Source organism: Epargyreus clarus, unplaced genomic scaffold (genome assembly GCF_041222505.1).
Source record: "Epargyreus clarus isolate Ecla_fem2 unplaced genomic scaffold, WU_Ecla_fem_2.2 ptg000007l, whole genome shotgun sequence".
Taxonomy (NCBI): Eukaryota; Metazoa; Arthropoda; class Insecta; order Lepidoptera; family Hesperiidae; genus Epargyreus; species Epargyreus clarus.
The window spans coordinates 25,986,431-26,013,076 of record NW_027332215.1 but is presented as its reverse complement, the minus strand read 5'-3'; the positions used below and the strand labels follow the sequence as shown (position 1 = coordinate 26,013,076).

General features: G+C 34.7%; 1 protein-coding gene across 6 annotated transcripts in view; it reads right to left on the bottom strand.

The window, feature by feature from the left end:
* shaker (potassium voltage-gated channel protein Shaker) overlaps positions 1–26,646 on the bottom strand; it is a 133,934-nt gene that overhangs the window by 50,092 nt on the left and 57,196 nt on the right. For 2 of the 6 annotated variants that reach the window (XM_073075258.1, XM_073075265.1), the window contains exons 2-3: positions 19,631–20,064; positions 18,913–18,933 (exon numbers count right to left, since the gene is read on the bottom strand). In XM_073075258.1, coding sequence (XP_072931359.1) covers positions 18,913–18,933; positions 19,631–19,740 — 131 coding nt within the window. In that variant the 5' untranslated portion in view covers positions 19,741–20,064. Of the gene's footprint in view, positions 1–8,384; positions 8,447–18,912; positions 18,934–19,630; positions 20,068–20,310; positions 20,411–26,646 lie in introns of those variants that run through there. The other 4 variants (XM_073075259.1, XM_073075260.1, XM_073075261.1 and 1 more) reach the window with 4 other exon arrangements.

The window sequence follows — 26,646 nt, the reverse complement described above, 5'->3', positions numbered from 1 at the left end:
GCATTGTTCTGTACAAATACAACGCGAAAACCGTATAAAACAGGAGTCCCGAAATCGTAATTTGGGACGTCACGGGCTCGACGCACGTCCCAGTACAGGAAATGCTCTTGGAGAGCGAGCGAGACAACCAACGAGCTATCGATCGGCTCGCTTCCGAGGCGGCTCCCAATTTGGAGCAGGTACATCATAATTGTTATATCCTCTTATACGCGACGCAATGATCGACGCTGATCGGACGTATACGGCGACTGACTGTCAGTCAAACTGGGATGAAGCACGATGGAATGAATTTACTGAAATGTATTTGCCGTTAAATCATATTACGAGCACGGCACCGCGGATGCCTATCACCATGAACGGTTATTTTTTGCGACCATTGGGTTGGGTTGTTTTAGAATAAGAAGACTTTAAGTCATAGTCCACCACGCTGATTGAGTGACCTAGTGCGGATTAGTAGATTTCACTGATCTTTGCAAACTTTGCGGTTAGCTCCAACCCACGTTAAGAGGGTTTACCTTAAGCAGGACTTCACGTAAACGAGTCTAGCCTGAGCGTAATCTTGTTGATGTCGCTAAAATGTATGGCATAAAATGAATTAATTGCATAAATTAAATATTATACCTTTATTGTCGATAATGAACAAAAACTTCTAAAATGTAACGATAATGCTTGCTTTTCTTAAATGTCAATTACTTTTTCATTTAACTACTTTGTAATATGTAAGCGTTTTGAAAAGTAGTGGATTTTCTTATACTTAATTTATGAATCCTTCTATTTATAACGTTTATGGTGAGCTATGTAGAAACCATCGGGATACGTTTAAAATAAAATAAAGAAATAGAGCAAGGAATTTATTATGTTGTACTAAAATAATAGTAAGTTATTAAGGATATACATTACCGAAAAAGGCTGGTAATTGGTATTCGTTTTCTCTAGCATTGCAGCGTAAAAGTACAAAAAGGCGAAGAGAAATGTAAAGCGTCGGAGCCGTGGTAGAGTCCCACTTTAGACAGAATTACACGTGAATAAAAAATGTAGGTACTTTACTCTGTGGACACTTTATTTCAGGACTGACTAAGATAGTTGAGAGACATTTTTGATAGTATTGTCACTGTATTCATACACATTGTAGCTAAGAATCAGTTTAATATTGGTTATAGAAGGAAAAATTAAAGAAAATGTACCCTTTTTAACATTATTATTATAATTTTTATTAGCTTTTATACAATATACTGTTCCTTAATTGATTCCTAGATTGAAAATTATTTTCTACTTTTTAGTTGATTTTATCATAAAAGCGTGTTTTTTAATTTTTTGATCTATATTTATTAATTTTGAAATGTGTATCAATTTTATTAAAATATGAAGAATCTCCTATAAGAGTTTAAGTTTATTTCGAAGGCGTTGGTTAAACATAAATAATGTCTATAAATACGACATGCATGAGTATGAAACGCAGTCGGTTCTTCACGGATTACCGTTAGGAGCAAGATATGTGTGAGTAGTTAACCCTAATTGTTGCCAATATATTACAGACAGACCTTGCGGAGGAGCTAAAAAGGAGGATACACACTTCCTGCGTCCTTAAGTGGCAGTAAGATACTAGTTTACAGTAAGAGTTAACTAGGATGTAACATATTACGCTAGAAGTACATAACTAAACCTATTACGTTTAAAATATATTATTTTAAAGTCATTAAGACATTAATTTTATGAGAGCCACTAAGTAGTTAAGTACTTCACGTAATGACCTACCGGGCATTAAATCGTACGAGTGCAGTTCTCACTTCTAATTAAACCATTTAATGAAAATTATTTTCCTTTAAAACATATTTTACAAGCTTTCCGCCAGCAACCTGGTAGCTTTTCCATATCTCTACAAACTGTATTTCGAATGTTAAAATGTATCTTATTGCTTATATATATATTTAACTATAAATTATATGTGATTAAACTTCGTATTCATTTGAAGATCAAATCTCAGTAATCAAACCCAAAGGACAACAGTAGTCAATTATTTAAGCCACGATGGCGTGGCGTTAAATATATGGATATTTAACGCCAAAAAAATACATTTAGTCAACTCAGAATCATTGTAGTATTACAGCACTGACACGTTTTAATATCGATTCTCACGTTAAACAGCGCTAAATCACTCCAACATGTATGCCAAGATTCCTCGCCTTATTTGAGCAAGGCATTAGCCGCACTAAGCCGCCGCTTGGCAGCCAGTACAAAGGCAAAATGTAGAACAACAGAGCGAGTGTCGAGACGAGAAATCAAACCACCCTCGTATCGGGGAATTAACTTTGTTATTCCATTAATACGGATTGAGTTGGAGCATGTGACTGCTAATTATTTATCTTCCATTAATGTTTTATGTTCGTATCGATAATTTAAAGATATATCTCGTATATTTAAGTAGGTTGTTGCATGTAGCAATGAATTGAAAGACAACGTTGTTAGTAAGTAGATAAGTTAATTTTATCGTATCCTAGGTACCTCAAACAAATTCATAAATATGCTATTTTTTGCGTCAAATATAATATTTGTCTTTATTGTTATAAGAACTTGTCTTTTAACTCACACTTAATTTATTTCGCGTCACATTTATTTTTTCATTATTACCTAATAATACGAGTACATTAATTATAAATTATAATTTGCGTGGATCGCCTAGAAGAATTATTTTTTGGTTTAAAATCATAATGATGGAACAGAAAACAAAATTCTTAGAGCTGTAAATCACTCGTGAGTATAATGGCGAGTACCTTCGGAATTTCTGGCACGAGAATTGTCTAGCGTAGATCTGTCCGACTATTCCAATTCTGTCTTACAATCTGCGCTGGAAGTAATATTTAACATGAACTTCAATAAACCTATATCAAATTGTTTGCCAAAACAGTTTGTCAAACTAAAACTGATATAAACTTATACATTCTAGTACGTTGGAGGCGGATAACAAACTTATGGGTTCGTAACCATAGATTAGTAAAGATACTTCGCCGCCTTGAAATTAAATAAAGCCACAAACGGCATATTTTAGTAAGTTCTTTTTTTGAATTCTTGACAAATTAAAACATTTTTAGAGAAATTTTTAAAACATTTTAGAGAATTTACGAATAAATAACTAATACTGCGTAATTTACGTAGTTAATAAATAATTATTTCAAATATTTTAGGGACATTTTAGCACGGAGACGTGGCAAAACTTTTTTACGCAACTATTTCAATTCTCAAAACTGGGTACATTTTCTTGTTAGGAGTGAGTATGTTCGTAACAAAGACCTGTGTTCGTAAGCTGTACTTAGTACGCCTCAAGCGTACTCTAGGATAATCAATTTTTCCCAATTTATGCAGAAATATACATTATTTTTTGCAAGCTTTTAGTGTCACATATTGGCAGTCGGTGCTGTTTAAAGGTTTTTAAATTCTATCTTACTTAGAGTGCAAATTGTAATGAATTTCAATCCTTCCGTTTAATGTCGGTTAATCATTACTTTTCTTTAATCTACGTTAAAACAGATCAGTTTTTGCCATCAGTCAAAATTCTGAATAATTCGGATTGCGTTAAAATTAATATTGACTCAGCATTGTGACCTCTAAGAAATCGGTTAAACTAGAGATCATTATTCATCTATTTCAGGCTTGTTATTAGAAGTTTTGAAGAAGTTAGCCGATTTAAGTTTTGTAATTGCATTCACATAATCGCCGGCACGGCCTTCACGTTTTGATTATCTGTTAGCAATCTGACACTTGACAGTATCAGGCGGGGCGGGGGGGGGGGGGGAGAGGCGAAGTGTGCACTGCGGGTGATGCGGCGTGACGTCACAGCGGGGAGGGGGCGTGGCCTATTTATCTCCGGGAAACGAAAAAGTGGGGCTTGTCCCGGATTTCGGGACAGCCTCGTAATTAGAGGTTAGATGTTACGTTAGAGAATGGATACCGGTGGATACTGTTTGTAAAGTGGTATTTGAGGTTGGGATGAAGTCAAGAAAACCTTAAAGAGGTAGTAGAACCCTTTTTGGCTGTACTGGCAGCACCGTTTTACTGTTTTCAGGTTTGAAGATTATATGACACGTTTTAGTTGAGTTTTCAGTGGTAGTATATTTGATATTTTAGACATGCTCTATCATGTTCTTTGGATTAGAAGTGATCTGTATACTAATTGATTATAGTTGATTATAGAGAGTCTCCATAGAGAAAAAAAGAACTTCATATTAGGTAGTAACTAAATTAGAACGCTTTTACATTAAGTAAATCATAAGGACTTAAATTAATTAATTCAAATATGTGTAAAGATCTACACATTAAGAATTTAATAACACATACCTTTGGAAATCGGGCGGAGCAAAGTGCAGATACTAGTGTTTTGTATACTGAAAACTATGTGGAAAATGTGTCAACCGTGAAATGTTTTCACAAACACTGAATAGTGGGAACTAGAATTTTATAGTTTTTAATAGGACTTTTGTTTTATTATTTCTGGTTGGTATACAGCGCGTTCAGTTCGAGCAAATTTTATTTATGAACCGAGCATAAAATGACTGAAAACGATTACAAAGGCCGTAAAACAATTGGGCATGCATTTTCCATCGGTGCGATTAATATGTTGAAGCTTATGTATATTTATTTTAAGCAGCATATGTTTGTGTAGTATACAGATTGTCATATTTGAGGTCACTACTGATGTGCAACTGATTTGACCTAGTTAATAATCCTGAAATCGGTAAGGCGGAAATAGTAACACGTAATGGTCTCCTTAGATATTACCATACTCTTCGTACCAGAACACAGCGGCTTTAAATCACCTAATATGTAGTTCACCTGGTGTTAAGTACCTGTCCAGCCCACAGTCGGCTGCAATCAACCTCAGACAAGATCAGATACCCAACAGTGTTCAGCCACAGGTGCTGCGCTACCCCCGAAGACTAAGCTGGAATGCTACAGAAAAGTATTAAGTACCTCTTTAAACTAGAACACAGCAGCGCTTAACACCTGCTATTACTAGGCAGAAATTCTACCGTTTATATAAAGAAGTAATTCCATTCCATTTACATGACAACGTTCGATCAGAACAGTAGATTTCGTCGAAGTAAATCTTTATGCGTAGCTGATCGTGATCGTATCCTGAACGTGCGGTCAGCAACTGGCAACCGCCTGGAGAAAATGCTCAGGAAGTTTAGAACACCAATTTTTTGGTAAAAGTTTAAAATAGTATACTCTTAATAAATATTAATATATGTATAGTTATAATAATATATTGTCTCACATAAAAATTTGAGATGATTTATGGGAGAAGTTTTTGAAAAAATAATGTTATAACATAAATTTCACTCACTTAATACTCGTACGATTCACAGATGCAATGTGGCAAATTACTTAATATAATTAGTATCTAATCTCTAATCAATATAAAATCTACCTGCAACTTAAATCAAATTGCATGACCTAGTAGTTAAAGCCGATGCGTTGCTAAATGCGTCGTTACTCATGAAGATAGGAAGTAGGTCTGTTTGCCTTACGTCGACGGTGGTCCCGCCGCAGTCGAAGTACCTTCTATTTTATTTCAGCATTTGTGTATTATTCTTTCTTGATACCAGAAATGGTACGGATTTTTTTCGAACACAAAACAGAGAATAATATGTGGTTCAAATATATTTCGTGAAATGGTTTTGGTATTTTATCAAAGACCTTTTACGTAACAACCAAAAGATAGAGTGAGCCAATTTTATATAAGAACGAAGTTTATATAACTGTGAAACTTCATGAAATTCTCAACTAAAGTCTAGCTTTTAGACTGGTCTGCTTTTTGGAGTTGGGCTTCTATTAAATTAACTTTCCTATACCTTAACTTGAACTTTTAAATAGACTATTTGACACTGTTCGAAATTTTAAACTAATTTTGAAGTGCATATGAAATATTTCATGAAAATAAACCTAAAACTATTTATTAGTTTCTTAATATGTTGACTCCACATACCGAATATCAAAGGAAATTAAAACAACGACAAGAGTTTGGCATAAAAAATTTAAACCATATTTTTTATATTTTTACAGATCGACATTAACCAAATCCGTCCTAGTATTTTCTAAATTCACACAGATGAATTGAAAGAGGTATAATATAATTTTGTATAGAAAAATTGTATATCTTTTCCTTCATATACATAATTTGAGAAAAACGTAAAGGATTTTGATGTTTTTTTTTATATTGACAAAGATACGTGAAGTGTGCCAATTCGCATCAAACCAGTGTTGTGGATACACCAAATCCTCTACACACGAGCATAACATACATTTAAACCATGGCTTTAAAACCTGCTAGTAAAGCAGAAAAGAAAAAATCTTTTACGTTCAACAATAGCCATCCCTAGAAACCGATAGAGTCCCAACTGTGCCAATTGTCCCGTGACCCAGATACGCAAGGCCGCAGCGCCGCCGGGAGCGCCGCCGGTTGACCAGCCGCTCGAACCTGCAGCTTTGACGTCACGCTGTCTCGATGGGGTTACAATGCTCTATGATGTTTTAGCGAAAAGTCCTGTATGTGCTAAAGGTAAAAATAACCGTATTAATCATATCAACTCCGTTTTCTTGGTGTTTTGTTTAACAATATATTAAAAAAATGTATGTTCAATGAAATTATGACATCTGATTCAAAAAGAGCTTTCATTCCGTCACTGTTAATAGTGGTAATCGCTTGCTTCGAAGGATAATTATAGTATAATTTAAAGAGATACACATTTCCTGGGAATACTTCTAAATTTACTCAATATTTACCAACGACGGCCGCCTTAAATCGTATAAAGTTATTATATTTCTATCGACCCGTCGACCGTCTAATTAATCTATACTAAGATAGATAGAAGTATAGTAATCCTGCGTACGGACTTATTTTCCGTTTCATTGGGACGTCATCAAATTTTATTGTCAAAATGTTTAAAGACATGATGATTTTTTTTATTATTATAATAATATTATTAAATCCAATAATAATCAAAACAAACATCTAAACAAACTGTTCAAACATACCGTACAAGAAAAAAGAAAAAAGTAGAAGTCCTTGTGCTTTAACTGGTGCGTTACTAGCGTCACACTAAATGTACCTCCCAGCGTCCGAAGCCGTTAACCCAGAGATATAGGATATCAAAGATACTCAATGTCAGTTTAAACGCATTCCCAAAATTGATTAGCGTAGCGAAAAATAAGTGTATGGTTCTACCAGATATTTATAAACGGCATCCTACCATAGTAACCGATCATATAATTACTCTAATATTTTTACGATCATCATTAATTAATACTTTGCTTCTATAAATTAAATTTGGTGACAGATCAATGAATGACACGAAATGAATGGTCAACTATTCAACAAGATAAAGATCAATGAAGAAAATATCAAGCGTATCACAATTATGATTATGTGATATTATGGCCCCGTGAATTAATTTCAAGTGAGTAGACTATGGTGACCTAGAGTCGCAAGGCCAAGCCCAGTTGTCCTTTCAGCTCCCGACGCGGGGGTGAACGCCCCACGGTGCCGCGCGGTCTCGACAGGAACCACCCACGCCTGTTATGGCGTCGCAGTGAAAGTTACTGTTACAATCTGAGGGAGCAAACAACGTTCACTTTCACATTGAACGACGGCTCTGTTTTGGAGACGTTTCCCTCGTCGAAAGTTAAGTAAATTGACGTGCATAATATTATAAGTGATGAATATTACAAAAATTTAATAAGCAGCCGTCGATTATCCGTGGAATAATTATATTCTTAAGAAAATGAAACTTTCGATTTGCTGATTAGAATGTTTTTTTAATATTGTAACATCTAAAGAGTCCTTAAGGGTTTTATTTGTTTGTCTGTAATGGCATTACCGATATTTTCTAATAACAATGTTTCCAACATTCTGTTGCCATCCGATAACGTTTATAATGTAAATTTATGTAAACTCTGTATTATGTACGCCAACTATTACGTAACTGATCAATGTCATAAAAGCTGAAACTTTGGATTAATATGCACAGCGCCATCTATTATGGAAATGAAAATTTAAACTCATATTATACCGGTGATAACACTAGATGTATAGGCAATGATATTTACGTTGTTTTAATCCACGAATTTAGTTAACTGATGACTCGTGATGGGTCGGAGGTGCAGAGGGTTCCGGTTCGATCTCGGATAGACACATATCTAAGTGATAAATTTGGATATATGTCTTGGGTCTGGAAGTTTGTGGAATTTGTGGGTGTCCATGGCACCCACAATATAGTCAATTGTAGTGTGGCTCTGCGAGTGTTTACAAGAAATAGCCAACTTCGAACAAAAAAATGGATGTGACAATTTCTACCATTATCTACTAACGAGGTGAACACTAAACATACTTCTGGGACGTTCCGTTGACATGTTGCCACCCGCGATCCAAAAGCATCTCTCTTCCTTAACGTTTACATATACACAAGGCTAACTCAATAATATCATTAGTTGAAAAATATAAGTACTCGAGTTACATAAAACAAGCTGGTTACATTACTGGCTCTTATGTTAAAGAAACCGCACTTTAATAATTATTTGAGCAAACATAAATCGCACTACACTAATAACACTAGTTTAACATTTTTAAAGCAAGAAGAATTATAAGAAAAATCTAAGTAATATCGTACGTCTGATCGTTCCTTCAACACGCGGAGACTGTGTTACGGTTTCTCTGCATATTTCTCTTCTATAAATTATATAAGTGTTAATGTTCAAAGTAAATTACATTACACGGTTCACTTACATAAAAAGTATAATATTCACTCGTGTATGAAGCAATCTTATTAACGTTATGGAGCAAATGCTTAAACATTCATACGTGGTAATTTTGTTATTCATCTTTAAGTTATTAATTACTTAGATTGGACAAGATATTGTGCCTAATAAATATTCAATTTATACAGAAGATGTTAAGTAAATAAAAATTGGTAGACATATTGAATAATATCAGAAATCTGTCATAATAAACTTACTATACTTAACACGATACATCTGCTACGTGTCTACGCTTTTGTAGAGCCTCTACGCGATCTACTACGACAATCTACGAATGTTTGCTACGTTGTAGAACAAAATATTTTTCGTAGAGGAGTCGTGGGTTTTATATATCGTCACTGGAAAGGCTAAAAGACTAACCCGCAAAGAAGGCGTGTTGGCATGTTAGACATTGAGTCTTCCCAGGGACGATATAATTACTTGTGTTGGCGATGCAGGCTGCTGGCTGACAATAGGGATAGGTTTTATATATTTTTACCTTTTTATACTTTATTGTATTTTTAAAAGAAAATATATGTCACTTTTGTGTAATAAGAAATAATTAGCGCAGCGAAAGTCTATGGAAATAGTAGACCGTTGTTTTTTCTTCGACTCCCTTATAACCATATTAATTTCGATTTAGTTCGATAAAGCCTTTGCTCTAAGCATCGCTGTGAGTCACCGGAGACCTACTACAACTTGGATTACGTAATGAATAAGTATTTAATTTTAAAGAATAGTATTTTTTAATTTTATTGTGATTCGATTTCAAACATGTAATGTAATGATTTGTTCGTAAACCAATGCTCGTATATATAATGTATGATAAATAGCATATTGTAGTAAAATGTGAATGGCTCATTATGAAAGAAGTGCTTAATATCTATAAAACTTATTCTAAAATGTTGCATAACTAATCCATGAGAGAAGCTAAAAGTGTTGTCAGGAGTGCCATCTATATTGGTTCTGTTGGGAATCCAACTCGAAGGCGAAATAACGACCTCTATCGGCGAGCTGTAGTACTACCGCGCAATAGAGACATCTACAAAAAATAGAGTCTGTAGAACGAAACTGGCGTTTCAGTTTTGTGTAGGCGTTGTTTCCTACAATGTCCGCTAGGTGGAGCTAGCAGCGTGAACAGAAATGTGGAACCTAAGCCGTCTAGTCCTGCTACTTGCCGCTAGATGGCGTGAATTCTTCATCGTCTGTACGTGTAATTTCAAGCACCCTCGTCATTATTGTTCTGTAACGTAATGAAATTAATTGACGTGTTTAACATGCTATTTGTCTCTTTTGTATGGTGTTTGCGTTTGTTTTATCCAATGTAATATATATTTCTAAAGTACTAGAAATACTTGTATGTAATGTGGAATATGGAGAGCAAACACGTTCTTTTGGATTTTTGTATCGATACTGGAATAATAAACTGGCTATGAGATGTTATTCTTATAGTTTTTCTTCTATTACATAATGTCAAAAATAATTACTAATACCTACTACTCCATTACTAATAAATACTAAACAGGTTAATTTTGGAATCCGATCTTTTTAACTACTTAAATAAGATTTGAACTGCCCATTAGTATTATGATAAGTTTTAACAAATTTATCTCTACTATAGATTGAGAGAGTTTAGAAACATTAAATAACTCACTTGAAGTGATACCCCTATTATGTAGGATTACAAGTCGTGCACTAAATATCTGATCACCCCCAAATGCTTTCAAAGTTAGTGTAGCTGATAGATAAAATATTCTCCGGGGATCGTTACGTCGTCCTCCGTTTATCGAAGGAGGTTAATGAGTCTGAGGCCAGGTAGGCCTGAGTTTATGCCTTAAAACTGAAAATTTTGAGGAACGAGGCCATGATTTTACTTTTCAAGCTTAGCTACACTTTTACTACTTAGTTTACTGAGTGAAGGGCGCGTAAACCCATGGCTTGAGTTTGAGTGTCATATGTAACATAAAACAAAGCTTCGTTCTGTTAAGAATAGGCTAATTTACATCCGAGGCTACCATCTCAGCTCTCATTACTGGAAACACATCTATAATCGGCTTCTGGATGCAGTTATAAATCTATATGGGCAGTAGCGACCATTTACCATCGAGTGTATTGCACGTTTGTTCTGTACCCTTAGCATGAGTTTTTACGTTTCGACAAATATAACCGCCAATCAGCGCCCCTATTGGATTGTGTCAGAACTTGGAAATAGTATGGGCCCATACGTAAACAAATACCAAAACAGACATATTTGTCAAAACGTAAAAACTCCTGGTAAGGGTACTTACTTCAGTTCTATAAAAAGTTTGAATGACCGCGATTACCTAGGATAAAAATATAGGCAATTACCGCTAACTTATTAAATTAACAAAAATATGTCACTACAAAAATTTACCGTTATGTTTATTTTTATTCACGTTACAGTGGCATTCTGTAACCCTTGACTGAAGACAATTTGTTTGCAAGCACGAACCTTAAGTCACGTTACTTTTTATTAAAGTCAACATTTGCACTGTGAGTTAAGACTGGGAGATAATTAAATTTCGAGTTAGACAGATGGTTCGGTTCGGTCTGTCTGAACACAACGGACAAAACTTTAATTAAATGCCAAATTTTATGTATTCACAGGGTAATTTCGAGTTTGAATATTTAAGGTAACCTGCCTTGTTTTGGGCCTTTCACATGTTCATATCTCTTATTTCGGTATTTTGCTTTTTCTCGAGTTGACGTTGAGTTCAGTAGGATCTTTCACAATGAGATAATAATTGTTTAACGGGAAATAAAGGATTAAATTTATGATTATGAAAATAATTATTATATGGTTTAAATACAAAATTACATTGCACATCTCACATTCTGTATAAGAAACAATCGATTCAGAATAATTTATTAACATTATGTTTTTTTCTTTATTTCAAATTAGGACGTAAAGAATGCCTAAAAAATGGACTAAATTTTGTGTAGCGAGTGAATTATATATTTTTCCCCTAATTCGTATATCTCATGTAAAAGTATCTTCATTAAATAGGTTACTATAACCATTATTTATTTACGAACCCAAAACGGAATTGTTTGTTCGAAAAAAAAAATTATAATAAGTTTATTTTCTTCCGTGAATATTTTATAGGGAACGTAAAAATAATAACTAGTTATTTAGTTCTCAATATATTATTCTATAATAAATGTTCATTTACTAACATTATAAGTTATTACTAACTATAAATAATTCGTTTCTTTTACGTGTATAATTATTAAATTAATATAGATTGTTACCGATTGCATTTTGATAGCTTTTAAACGTGTGTTTTATTGTTAGAGTCATGTCCGTTTGCTATTCTCATACGAGTATTATCATAAAAAGTCAGAAATACGTGTAATTGTGCTTCAAATAGTGACCCACAGTGGGTTCTAGCACATACCTTGATTCAATATCTGCATTATACATATTATTTGTGGGACCTGACATGGTGACATTTTCGATACACATAATTTTGTTACGACATATTAATCAAATTAAGAGGATCAATTTAATGTAGTTCGTTAAAAAATCATGTTTGTCAAATAACAATGAATTTTGAGACCCACACGAAAGCCTGAAGTGAAAGTATAGTAGTTAGGGCAATAGGAATCCGGCTTAACAGGGGCCGATGGCTTGACTAAGCGAATTAGCGTAACGCTGCCGGTCGGCAGACGTAGCCACTTCGATTAAGAGTCTAAGAGTGTGCTTGCATTCAAGGAGAAAAGTTAGCGGAGCGGTGAGCAGAAGAATTTGTTTTTTTATAATGTAGAAGTAGCAGACGAGCATGCAGTCCACCTAATGGTAAGTGGCTACTGTCGCCCATGAACATATGTAATCAACCCCAGATAGGATTATTCTTAGCTGAGGAAGGCCACAGATGCGCCGCTGAGGACTAAGCTGGAACGCCTCGGAAAAGTCTGTCTCCCTTACCACACCCTTCAAACCAGAATACAGCAGAACTTAACGCTGCTGTTATGAGGTAGAAATAGAATAAAGAACCTTAACACGAGACGATTGCCCAAGATTAACGAGATACTATTGTCCAAATAAAAAATTAGTCATGACTTCCAGGCCATCCGGCCGTAAGATTTCAAATGGAATACTATTATATTGTATCGTACTTATGTATCAAAACTTAAATTTTATGTCATTGGCTGACGCGGCGCAGCTTAAAAGTTCGTTTTTGTCTACAGACACTAAATGTGTGTCGGGCAAGTGCCGTTGCTGACAGAATTATTATTTGTATAGTAATTATATGTATCATGATGGTCACAATTACGCCGAAAGACATTGTAACAACGTAATAAGGGACTTTTTATATCAGGAATATTAAGAGTTCTCCACAATATGTTGATGCTGCAATAAAAATTAATTCCATGGACATTCCTCCGTTCCTTTTGAATTTATTCTTCATGCACAGAAGTCTGTATAAAATTCCTCAACTTTGTATAGATATGTTTATTACATAAGTTTATTATGTAATAACGGATAGAACTTGTATAGTATAGTAAGCATTCTTGGGTAATTGAGATAGTTTGCGAGTTATTTCTCTTATACCTATTTTCCTTGATCGGATATTGGGGCGAAGATATAAATTACGGATTCATTAAAATTCAGATAAAATATAACTCATATGTTACAGGAAGTATTATAAATTCTTTTGCTGGGCGGTATTTTAAGAAAAATGGCGTCCATAGCTGGTAGTGGTGGTGTATAGAAAAGGATAAGTTAAGAAACTTGAAATAATTTGAACATTCTTAGATATCTGACAATTTGAAGGTGGTAGAACCCCTTGTGGTTCGACTCCGGCGGCACCACAGCCACACCTATGTCTACCTAATAACAGCAGTGTTAGGCGCTGCTGTGTTCCGGTTTGAAGGGTGTGGTAAGAGAGACAGACTTTTCCGAGGCGTTCCAGCTTAGTCTTCAGGTCTAGCGGCGTATCTGTGGCCGACCTCAGGTAGGAATATGTAATCCTATCTGGGGTTGATTACAGATGTCCATGGGCAACAGTAGTCACTTACCATCAGGTGGACTGTATGCTCGTCTGCTATTCCTATATTATAAAAAAAAGTAACACCTAGGATAGTTTAAAAACCGAATAGGCAACTCATGTATATGCATAGGTACTATTGTTACTTAAGTCCCTAAAATGTACAACGTGTATTATAAAACATTTATAGTAAGTAAACTGTTCAAAGTTAAATCGCCAGTTAAACCAAATCTTAAGAGCTAACCGATTGCCCGGTAACTTATACTTGTTAACTTAAACTTTCTTCTGAGAATATTCAGCAAAGTGATCGCGGCTCCATGCTGTTTTATTATTCATCGTTCAACTTTCATTTTTCTAGCCGATGGGGTAAAGAAAATTATAAAGAAAACTTATAAGTTACGTCTATATACACACAATAAACTTAAATAACACTTGCTATGACGAGAACCATTTTATTCGTGAAAACTTAATTTAAGAATAAGTAAGGATACCCTTTTTATATCTTTTAAACGGTGTTCCCGTGTCATATTTGAAACAAACAATTCCGTAATATATTTACGATCATATATATATAGTAAATAAGGATTATATTTACGAGTATTTACGCTAACACTCTAATACGTATAGTTAACATACCTTCACATGTTGTCGTTACAACTCTATTTAGCATATACAGTATCGCTCCTTGATCTTAATATATTCGGATGTAGAGTCGGAAAAATCATAACAGCACACGTATTGCTTGGGCCGCCCCTTTTACGACAAAATTTGCATATAACAGGATTCATAAAGGTTGGAACCAACAGCTGGTTCAAATGCTTATTAATTCCAGGTGAAAAAGTTCGATTTTAAATATTTAAAGGCATACTTTTCGGAGGCATTCTAGCTGAGTACTCAGAGGTAGTAGCGTATCTGCGGCGGACCTCAGGTAGGAATCTAATCTTATCTTGGATTGACAGATGTCTATGGGCGGCAGTAGCCAATATCCACCATTAGGACTTTATGTTAGTCTGTAACTCTTATATAATCAACCAAATATTATTTACTTTGTCCGTGAAATCAATTAAGTTAGTCTCTAATATCATTAACGCTTTATCTCTTAATATTCAAATTTAAGGTTATGATTTCATATGTTGATTGCCAAGGACACGCACAAAGACGAATGCCTAAAGTCTAAACGACTTTTTAATTAAATAGAAATTATTTAAATGTCTCCCAGGCCGGGCATCGAATCTGAAAACCTATCAAATCTATTTTGAAATCTCATAAATATTGGGTTAAAGATATTTATTTTCCAAAAAGAGTACTACTCACTTATATGAGAAAATACATCTTAATTTTATTACTAAATAACAAGAAATTATTAAAACTAAAATATATACAAATTATTTCTAATTAACAATATTAAAAAAGATAAAATCATAAATAAAATAAACTATCTAAAATTGCCGTGTGAGGCATGGTTCCCAAAACGCTGGCGGCGTTTCCTTGTTAAACGGCAAGGCTTAGTCTTTGAGCGAAGTAGCCGCCTCATAAATATACATTTTTTCAAATTGTATATGATAACGTTCATCTTCAGAATATGAGTGTGGATGGTAAATTCTAGAATTTGATTTAGTTTATGACCGCTTGCAATCTAATATATTTCTGAACTATTTCCTAACTATTTATTTCCTTGAACCTCGAGTTAAACAGCTTAACGTAAGAAGGTTTTATAAAATTTACTTCTATTTTATTTATCATGAACTGACGGATAAATGGAAAATATAAAGTGCAAAGTGGAAAGTCAAACACCTGTTGATCGGATTAACACTATGATTACACATTATGTGTTTATTTTTAATCAAACGCGCGCGGCAGTTCAAATACGTTTTCATTTCTTATGAAATAATTATTTTTTAAATCCAATTTAACTTAAATGTAAGAGATCTGCTTACGTACATAATTTTATTGAATTTATTACAAATGGTATAAAAGGCCGGAGTGACATTTTTGGTCTCCTGTATTTAAAAGAGGAATATAAAGTTAAAATTAAAACACATGCTATTAACTTGGCAAGCCTTTGAAAATATTTAAATCACGTCAAATATACATATAATTCATGGTAGTATAGTTAATATGCTAACGATTGTCTCTTATATTCCTCTTAATTAATCCATGTAAAATACTTAAAATAATTAGTTCATTAAGCATTTTACACAGCTAAGAGAGTGATACAAAAATCTGAGGTATATTTCCAACGAACACAACTACGTTTCCTGGTTGTAAATTACATTTCATTTGAGGGATATAATAGTTTACACAATAAAATTAGATATTAGCGCATGATTATATATGAGTACCTACTGGAGTAGTCATTATGCGATGATTCGCTTCAGTAGAACGATAAAAATAGTTGAAGCGCAATTTCTCTCGCTTTGAAGATCAGCCCTCAGTGGTATTTGTTCTAATTGAATAACTTCGCTGAGCTGCTCGTTTTGTAGGTCTCAAATACCAAATACTTCTCAAATATCACTTAGTTCATTATCAGTGATCTTTATTTATATATCGAATCCACCTGACAAGTAACCGCTGCCCTCTGTGGACAAATGTTATTGACCAGATAGGTATGACGTCCTATTTGTGGTTTCAGAAAGATGCGTTGCTAACCCTCAGAATTGAAAATGAACGCTTAGTATATTTGTTTTTGTATTACCACTTTTGAAATCGGAACACAGTGCTTAGCATCGTTGTTAGTGATAGCTATGTCGGTAATGCTACCGGAGTGAGTTCAACCTCTGAGTTCTACCGTCAAAGAGTAGTATAAAAAAGTTCATTAAGTTTTAATTAAGTTAACCCTTTTTTTGTTTTCGAGATGGAAACCTTCAAAAGGTACCCGACGACGTGGGAGCGACGCCGGGTTATGTGGGATTTTTACCGCACGAAAACCCTCCCGGTGGCCGTCCTCAGCCGAACATAACTGTAGTCCTCCGAGCGCGATGCCGTGGTCGGGCTCTGCCCTGGAAGCAGTTTACGCTCTTCCCGCACACCTGGTGTTTACGACGGCGTGCGAGCACACATACTGCCGTCCTAACCCGGGGTTGCTTGCCGGATGGTTCGAGCTCCCACTCTTGCCGCTGGCAACCCCGGAAGCCCCCTTTTAGTCGCCTCTTACGACAGGCAGGGGATACCGTAGCCCTATTCTAGTCCCGGAACTACAGGGACATAATTATGTTAACTCTAAATGAGTATTAGAACTAAATACATACAAATTCATTCATTCTTATTATGTCCGTTATTAATAAAATCAATCATTTCTATTATTCTATACCAAAAATCTAAATTGAATAGTGTAGTATTTAAAAATTGACAAATTTCAGTCTTTTGTAGGATAGGATAGGTCTTGGATAGATTGATTATTAACACCCTATTCATTTAGCGCTTGAATCGCGATCGCTAATAGAATCACTTGCATTCAGTCAAGCACTGCCCGGCCTCATATTTGTCTAATTGAATGACTTTGCTGAGCTTTACTTAATTACATTCTTTTAAACCGGACTATTCATTATGATGCATTAAAATAATTAGAAGCAAACAACATAAATGTAGTGTGTTCAAAATGAACTCATCGATTATACTAAAATTGGTTTGGTGTTGGCTTAGAATAGCTCTTTACTCAATATTTGAGATTTTTATATAATGTTAATAGTCTACATATATCATGTTATAAGGCTTATGTCTTGGTGTAGATCAAGAGATGGACAGCAGCATATTCCTCTAATATAATTTATGTACTGTAACCAATAGCACAACCACGCATGGTGTCTAAGGTAGAACTTTTCTATCATATATTTATTATCTGACAGTGGGCTATTAAAGGGTTTTTAAGTTTACACAAAATGTCGCACTACACAAGTTTAGCTCAATGATTTTACTCCGGAATGTTAAAAATAATAAAAGAGTGCACTCGCTTACGAGACCGGTATCTCGTCCGTATTCGTTCTAATTGAATTACTTTTCCACTAGCCAACTGCAACTATTCCCATTTAATGAACGTTTTTTCATACTTTTGGAATTGTATGAAGTCTCTAGCGATTTCGTCGAATGAAAATCAATGCCGGTGAATTAATATTCAGTGATCACACGGGAGCGTCGAAAAGAAGTGCTCTTCGCATCTTCATGATTACAGAGACACATGACCAGCGATGGGAAAGAAATGACTTTTATTAAGTATAAAATATTCTAAATAACATAAAATAGTGATATCTACAGTTTTATGAAAACAACTTACGTAAAAATAAAGTAGCTATAATCAAAGCAAAGATACGTTAAGTAAATTGACAGATGGCACGAAAAAAGATTGAATATTGCTAGCTAATTACCTTACGTCGAAGCCTTCATTTGTATTAGTTCTAACAGAATGACTCTGCAAGGCTTTGCCAAATGTCGAATCTAACTTCATTTACAGTTAGCCCTTTACTGTTTGGTGTATGCCTTTTTTGTAGAGATGTTAAAAAATAATCGATTTTTATTTAATATCGATTATTATATTCTTATAATATGATATGCACATTCTTATAATCGATTTTTACAGTAATAATAATTGATTTTTATAAATCTATTAAATTTACACCGGCACCGGCATGGCACCGTGTTTATTTAATCAACTTATATGTAATGAACTTAATTCAAGATTTTTCATCCGTTGCATAGATACGAACTGTTTGTAAAAATAGATTTAAACACGTAATTTATACAATCGATTAAAATAAAAATTGATTATTTTTAACATCTCTACTTTTTTGATCAAATTGAAGCAGATATTATAATACATTTATTTTATTGTAACCAAAAATTGACTAAACTATATGTCTAATCGGTAAATATTAGCAGCACTTTCATTCATATCGATTCTAATGATATTAAGTACTTGGCAAAGCTTTGACAAAATTTCGCCTTGTTAGTTAGTGGTGTGATATGTCCAAAAGGGACATTTTTGTAAACAGTTTTATATAGTTGCCAATCTTTTGATGATGGATTGCAAGCTTACGAAGTCCATTCTACTTCTGAATGAGCCAGTAATGCAAACAAGTTTGATGAACAAGTATCACAACTGGCATAGTAGACTTACGGCAACGAATCCAAGTAAGACCTTTATAACATTTATAAAGAACGTTAAGAAGCAGTTTACATCAGGAAGAAAATATTTAAAACTACGACATGTGTTCCTATTTAAATTTCGAATTTCAAAACATGCACTATTTTATAACATACTTTTTAACAAAGCGATGAACAATATGCCTAATAGATAAAAATAAGTAAAAGAATTTATGTAAAGTAATTGCCAATTGAGTAATGTTAATTGTAACACTCACGAAGTCGCGGTCGATGTGTTCGATGACATCGTGTAAGGATGCCGGTACTTATAAAGAACTGCAGGCCTAGAACTATAATTTGTTTTATCATACCAGATTTTTCTCATGAATCTCGAAATTTCTCTACTTTATATATTTTCAATGGTTAAAGCAATCTTAGGCTTCTAAAGGCCCAGTGTCGAGTTTGTATTTCAGTATTTTTGTAAACTTACTTTTGGATTTATCACAATAAATGCATGTATATTTTATTTGTACTTATTTATATATCTTATTTCATGTGATACGTATTTTTTATAATCATGCTAAAGTCGCATGAAATTTCTAATAATATATCATAAGCGCAATAGAAAAAAATATTTCAGATAGAATTTTAGTAAATCACGATAGGATTCTTGAGTATGTTTTCATCTATGTATGTTTTACATACAGTGCTAGGCCTGCTGTTTGTATAAGCGGTAGTGAAATGCAACTTACGCCTCAGTGTTGTCATCGCGCGACTCGGAGCGTTCGGCGTTGGCCTGTCCGCGACGGTGGCGCGCGCGCTGCTCGTCGCCGAGCCCGTACAGTCCGGCGACCGCCGCCATCCTGCCCTCACACCGTACCCGACCAGCACACACCCATAGTCATCACCCACACAACCCCCAACGCACACATCGCGCCTCTATATACAATGCGTGTTGCCGTGTAACACACCGCTATGCGTAAACTATGCTACCTAATTCGAAATACTTGGACGCCTTCATTGGTACAGTTTTTAACATCACAATCTAATTATTGTATCGAATCATAAGACGACTGGAACTGCTTCTATCTCCTTACATTACACGTTTGATTTATTGTAACTTATTGTTGCGTATTTTATATCGTTTCTGATACTTGATTCCCCATTCGTTGTACAGGAATTGCATCTGCTGATTCGATTGGTGATTACATAAGTTACATTCGAGTTGCATTAGTGCATGGTGATTCCCGCTGCATGTGTTATCGCTTAACAAGCGTAATTAATACCCGCCAGACATCCGTAAATAAATTACGCGTAATGTGAATTTCGTAAACATAAATCTTTCAGATGGCAGATCGTAAAATCATGAATACATTTACAAACGCGCGATGCATACGACATTTAAAAATTGTTTCTAATAAATTATTAGTACCTACGATTTGCGTTGTTTCTATAATTTACTTCTGGGAAAAAACGTTAATTGTAGATCAGAAATTAAAGGAAGTTTAAAAAAAAATCGCGTTTGATAAATAGCGACCCCAAGACATAGCTCGTGCCCTCATATTATGATGCTTCGTGTGCGAAAAAAAGTTAAATTATTTTTTGTTTACTTTACGTCAAGCGTTGATTGTCTTTACAGAGTTAAGGTTTTTGAGAGATATTTTATTTTCTTACAATTAACTGAGAAAATATATAATTTGTATGGTGGCTTGTGTACATATGAATTATATACAATACCTGAGCCCGAGATACTACAAAAGCTTGAAAATCGAAATATTTCCCATCGTATAGTTGCTTATCTGTAGGATAGCAGTGTATCGGAGATGATAAATACATGTACTTTTAGGTATATTAGATTTGACGTACCTAAATAAAATATAAAAAAAAAAAGATCGAATGCGCAGATACCAGAATATAAAAAATGGTACTTCACAGATTCTATGACATGCATAAAATACGAACAAAATTGAGATATGTGTTGTTTTTTGGTGTTGGTGGAAAATATACTAGCGGCCGTGTTAGGTCCTGCCTGTTAGAGAGACGTTATTCCTGTAGCCTCTACTACGAAAGGTAACAGTTTCACCGCCGGAGATTAATGGTAGCGATAGCCAAGCGATTACAATTTTATTTCAGTGACGGGTCTAGAAGACAAACATATGTTGTAAACGTAAAGTGTATAAACGTAGTTTTTTAATAAAATTTAAAATATACATTAATATAGATATTACATTCAGGATCGCAAAAAACGGTATTTGTATACTTTTTCGATTGTTGCTTTTCGCCCTTAACATAACACACTGCCACCACTCGGTTATAGTGTTCACATCTAATTTTATTTCATATATTTTTAATTATTCTTATATATAGAAAAAATAGTTTATAGCTTCATGTCTAACAAGAGTGTTTTCATCGATAAGTCGGTTAGTATCGGGTGTCAGTTATGACAGAAGCGTTTGATGGCGGATGTTTCAGTGAAAAACTTTCACACCGATAAAAGTTTTGTATGAAAATTGAATATTCATAAAACTTTTGATGATAGTAACGAGAGATTCATTAAAATGCGGCTAATTTAACAGAAACAAAGTACTTATGTATTAAAGTATATAGTTCGATTGTATATTTTGAGGTACAGTAGTTATATTTTGAGAAGATGTGAGAACCCTTTGTGGTTCGACTCCGGCGGCACCACCGCCACAATATTTCTACCTCATAACAGCAGTGTTAAGCGCTGCTATGTTCTGGTTCGAAGGGTGTTGTAAAGGAGACATACTTTTCCAAGGCGTTTCAGCTTAGTCCTCAGGGGCAGCGGCACATCTGTGGCCGACCTCAGGTAGGAATATCTAATCCTATCTGGGGTTATTACAGATGTCCATGGGCGGCAGTAGCTACTTACCATCAGGTGGATTGCATGATCGTCTGCTACTCCTATATACAGTCTATGTATGACAAATCTTTTTTTTCTTTTTTTCTTCTCGAGGGGGAAACCTTCAAAAGGTACCCGACGACGTGGGAGCGACGCCGGGTTATGTGGGATTTTTACCGCACTAAAACCCCCCCGGTGGCCGTCCTCAACGCTTGTTGGAGAACTCCGGGATTTCCGACGGAACACAACCAGAACCCTGCACCCTGGGGGAGCAGTTTTCGCTCCACACCATGTAGTGTTTACGACGGTATGCGACCACACATACCGCCGTCCTTCCTGAGGTCGCTTGCTGGACGGTTCGAGCTCCCACTCTTGCCGCCCGCAAACCCGGAAGCCCCCTTTTAGTCGCCTCCTACGACAGGCAGGGGACACCGTAGCCCTATTCTAGTCCCGGAACTACAGGGACAATGTATGACAAATCTACTGATCGGCACATCAGCATGGTAGCACATTGTATGGTCATATTAGAGGTAACAGGAATTAATTGATGGCAACTTTTTGAACACAGTTATTGGCTTTGTATTCCAAATAATGAATCAAAGGCTGCATATATCTTTTGTATTGGGTTATACGAGAAAATTGCTAACAGCTTGCTTTGATCTGGTTTTTTTCAAACAAAAGACAAAATTGGTTGCATGTGGGAAAGAGCATTCGAAAGCCAACAAAGAGCAGAATGTACTGTGAAATATGTTACGACTGTCAGCCAAACCAGTTTTTGCTACAAAAATATCACTTTTATTTTTCAGTGACCCTCCTTATGTTGAAACATACACCCGAAAAGATTAGAATAACTCTTCATTGCTTGAATAAACTCAGGTAAGTAAGTTCTACATATATATATACGATTGGAAAGAGAATATTAATTGCCAACCATAGGTATGTCTCCGTTACCACAACAAAATCATTATATTCCATACGTAATAGATGAGTACATTTAACCGACTTTTTGTATACAGAGTATTTTTTAATTAAAACCTCTACATCATCGGTCGCTGTTTTGAGTTGAATTGATGTGAATTTAGATATTTGCTTGGGTATAGAAACCGGAACTCCTGCGCTACACGAACTGATAATCGAAACGGCAGTTTTAAGTACCTGTAAGTTAAAGTTTAACTTCGCAGAGTGAATAAGGGTAGCAATATTGAATTTAAAGTTGCGCTCGGCGGCGGGCTACCGGTGGTGCAAGTTTTAACGAGACAAAATCGTTGTCATCCCTAATGTTATAAGGTACGTTAATGCTAGAACAGGTAGTAAAATAATGAACTGAGAGATGGCTCATTAAGAAGAAGTAGTCATTACATTATTCATTACAAGTATTTATTGTTTTTTTTATTCATATTTGTGTATCACCTTAGAGAGAGAGAGCTATAGCTAATGTTATTTTTTAAAAATACTACAAATAATAAATATTTACAAATAATATACGAGAGAACGAAACGTTTTCTATGTTCTCCAAATACTTCCGTATCACTCGATTTTTGTAATAAACGCCCTGACAAATTTACATATGTTTCATTTGTCATTTATCTGTCATCGCTCATATATTTTTTTATGGTGTGGAGTCTCTTTGGTTAGTAAATTACAGATTTTATTACCTTTTAAATAATATAAATATTATCATACATTTAAGTAATCAAAAACAGTTCATTATATAAGTAAATCACTTAACTGTCTGGCAATTAAAAGTTTATCTTCAACAGAAAAATAAGGATGGCGCGCCAAATTTACTAAAACACCTTTACATTATATTTTATAAACTGTTATGAATTTAAAATTGTCATTTTAGTTTATTGGCATTTCATATGGAGGTAATTAGTTAATTGAAAAATATTAGTAAAAAATTTCTTAATTCCCATTATATACATTTTGTGAGGTTGATTGATTTTTATGATGAAAATAACAAGCAGCATAGTATAACGATAATATGTGGTTACTGCTACCCATAGACATTGGTAAAAAGGTCTCAGGGGTTCCCCCCAAATAGATGCATTGGTACTTCTAACAGCTCACTAACTGGTCACCTTATATAATATTACACCGACATCCATGTACTTTCCTGTACCCTTGGTATGAATTTTTACTTTTTTACAAAAATGACTGTTTTTGTATTTGTTTACGTAGTTTCCATACATTTCCAATCAGTCCTGATATAGTCCGCTAGGGGCGCTGACTGGAAATGTATGGGCAAAACTCATATAAGGGTACTGGTCGAACCATAGTGTTTCTACCACCTTTCATCAACATCAGGGGATATCATTCCGACTGCTATCCTAATAATAATTTTGTAATTATTGTCAGTGGACAGCCCTACAGGAGGATACTGTAAAACTATTTCACGATTCATCAGAAAACTGTACAAAAAATGTATGCAACAAGTAGTTTAAATTGGAACGAGGAAGTTTCGTTGATGCTACTAGAATATTAAGTGTTCATTAAGATGTCACCACTATCGCGTTTATTGTTGCTGCAAAGCTCCTGTCTTTTTTTAACACACTTTTATTAGCTTGGGTTGTATGTAGGTATGTATGTATGTACGTAACAGTAACGGAATCTTTGAACCCGGTTTCTATCTACTTTGAACGTTCAGTTTAATTCAAAATTTTGAAGAAGTATCAAAAACCGATGACAATACACGATTTTAATAATTTTGTACCATTGTCCTTATCAACATCCTCAGGATTAACGATTTTCGAGGCGAGAGAAAGCGCCTTAGGGCAGTTCAGGCAAAGTTACTGGATTGATTTTTAGTTTTGAAAAAATATAATGTTACTTCCCTATAACTCAAATGTACTGAAACATATCTATAATGACATCTTGTAGAAATTCTTAGGATTTCGTACTCAAAGGGTAAAACGAAACCCTCCGCGGTCTGTTCGTGAGTCACAGGCCTTTATCTCTTAAACCGTAATAGATAGACACTTGATTTTTTTACAGACGATGCATAATGATGGTCGCTGTAACAACAAATACTAAAAAATAATAAAATAAATATAGTTCAAAAAACTATAAAACACGCTTTTATGATAAACTCAACTAAAAAGTAGAAAATAATTCTCTAGGAATCAATTAAGGAACAGTAAATAGTATAATTGTGGAAAAAGCGTCGGGTGCTCCACTTATCAGTTTTCGAAAAGCACTTTTTAGTTGAGTTTATCATAAAATCGTGTTTTTTAGTTCTATTAACTATATTTATTTATTGCATTTATACCTATACTTACTAAAAGGAACTCTTAATTCTAATTTCGTTTGTTATTTTCTCTGAGAAAATATTTCTTTAACATTTTATAAGGGTTTAGCGCTGTTAAAGATACTTTAGATAGATGTTTTAAAAGAAAGAGCGCGGTTGTTGCGTTGTTATATTTGGAGTGTGGCTTTGCATCTTAAGATTTCACATGAAGCATCGATAAAATAATGTAAAAAATCGAATTGACGGAACTAGCAATAAAATATTTAAAAATTTAAAAGGAATTGCGCACCATGAATGATGTATGAGGCGAGACCATGAAAAGATATTCACTATTCACTCATCGGTTGAATATTCAAACTATTCGTCTATTGAAAAATAGCGTTCTTGTGAAGTCTCCAATCGTTACAACTAAGTTATTGAGTTTTCGACTTTAAACATGAAATAGCTGTTTTTACTATCGAATAAAATGAACAAATTAAGTATTATAGATATAACATCTTAAAGATTTCTCATTTATTAATTATTTATTAGACTAATTATTCAGTACAGATAGTTTTTTTTTTTGTTTACGAGGGGGAAACCTTCAAAAGGTACCCAGTGTCGTGGGAGCGACACGGGGTTATGTGGGACTCTTAACGCACTAAAACCCCGGTGGCCGTCCTCACCGTTGCCAAGAGGACTCCGGGATCTTCTACGGAACGCAACTGGGGTCCTCTGAACGCGTTGCCCCTTCGGGCTCCTCCTAGGTGAGCTTCAGGACTCACCACACTGGTCTAGTGTTTACGACGGTATGCGATCACACATACCGCCGTCCTTCCCGGAGTTGCTTGCAGGACGGCTCGACCTCCCAATCTTGCCTCCCGCAACCCTTGAAGGGCCCTTTTAGTCGCCTCTTACGACAGGCAGGGGATACCGTAGTCCTATTCTAGTCCCGGGACTACAGGGACATAGTATAAGTAACCTGGGCGACTGTCTTATACTTACAAGAAAAGTTATGACGTAAAAATGGATATATATATTTAGTGGCATCATATTATTTTTCAATTGCGTTCGAAACAATTTCATTTTATAATTATTTGAAAACGTTGATACTATAAATTAATCTGATTAGTTATTTAACTGCAAATATAATTATTAATAATAATTAGCATTAATTATTCATCAATGTAAATGTGAGATAAATTAAATTAATGACCGGAATATATCCCTTAATCCAAGAGCTACGGAGCATCGCGGACGTTCTGTGGTTGTAAATCCAATAACATTCAATCATTATTATTTATGTCTGCATTTCAAACTTCGGTTTATATGTATGTTTATATTTATCACGATAACGACATGCAAATACCCGAAAAATAAAATAAATCATTTTAGTATTGTTGAAACATTCATAATTTCTAAAACATTTTAACGTAAGGCCTAAATAAACAGCAATAAAATTGAATAAATTGCTAAATAAACAAGAGCACTTCGACCGTTCTCTATTACCGCGACATGTAAACAAATTTAAAAAGATTGAACATAAAGTAGAAGATGCAATACTCCGCAAAGCAAATAGTTGGTCACCGCATTGTAAATAGTGTCTCGATTGGCCGAGCGGAGAATGCCGAGCTCACAGCTGTTCGGAATGTCCGTACATATCGACTACATGGTCACTG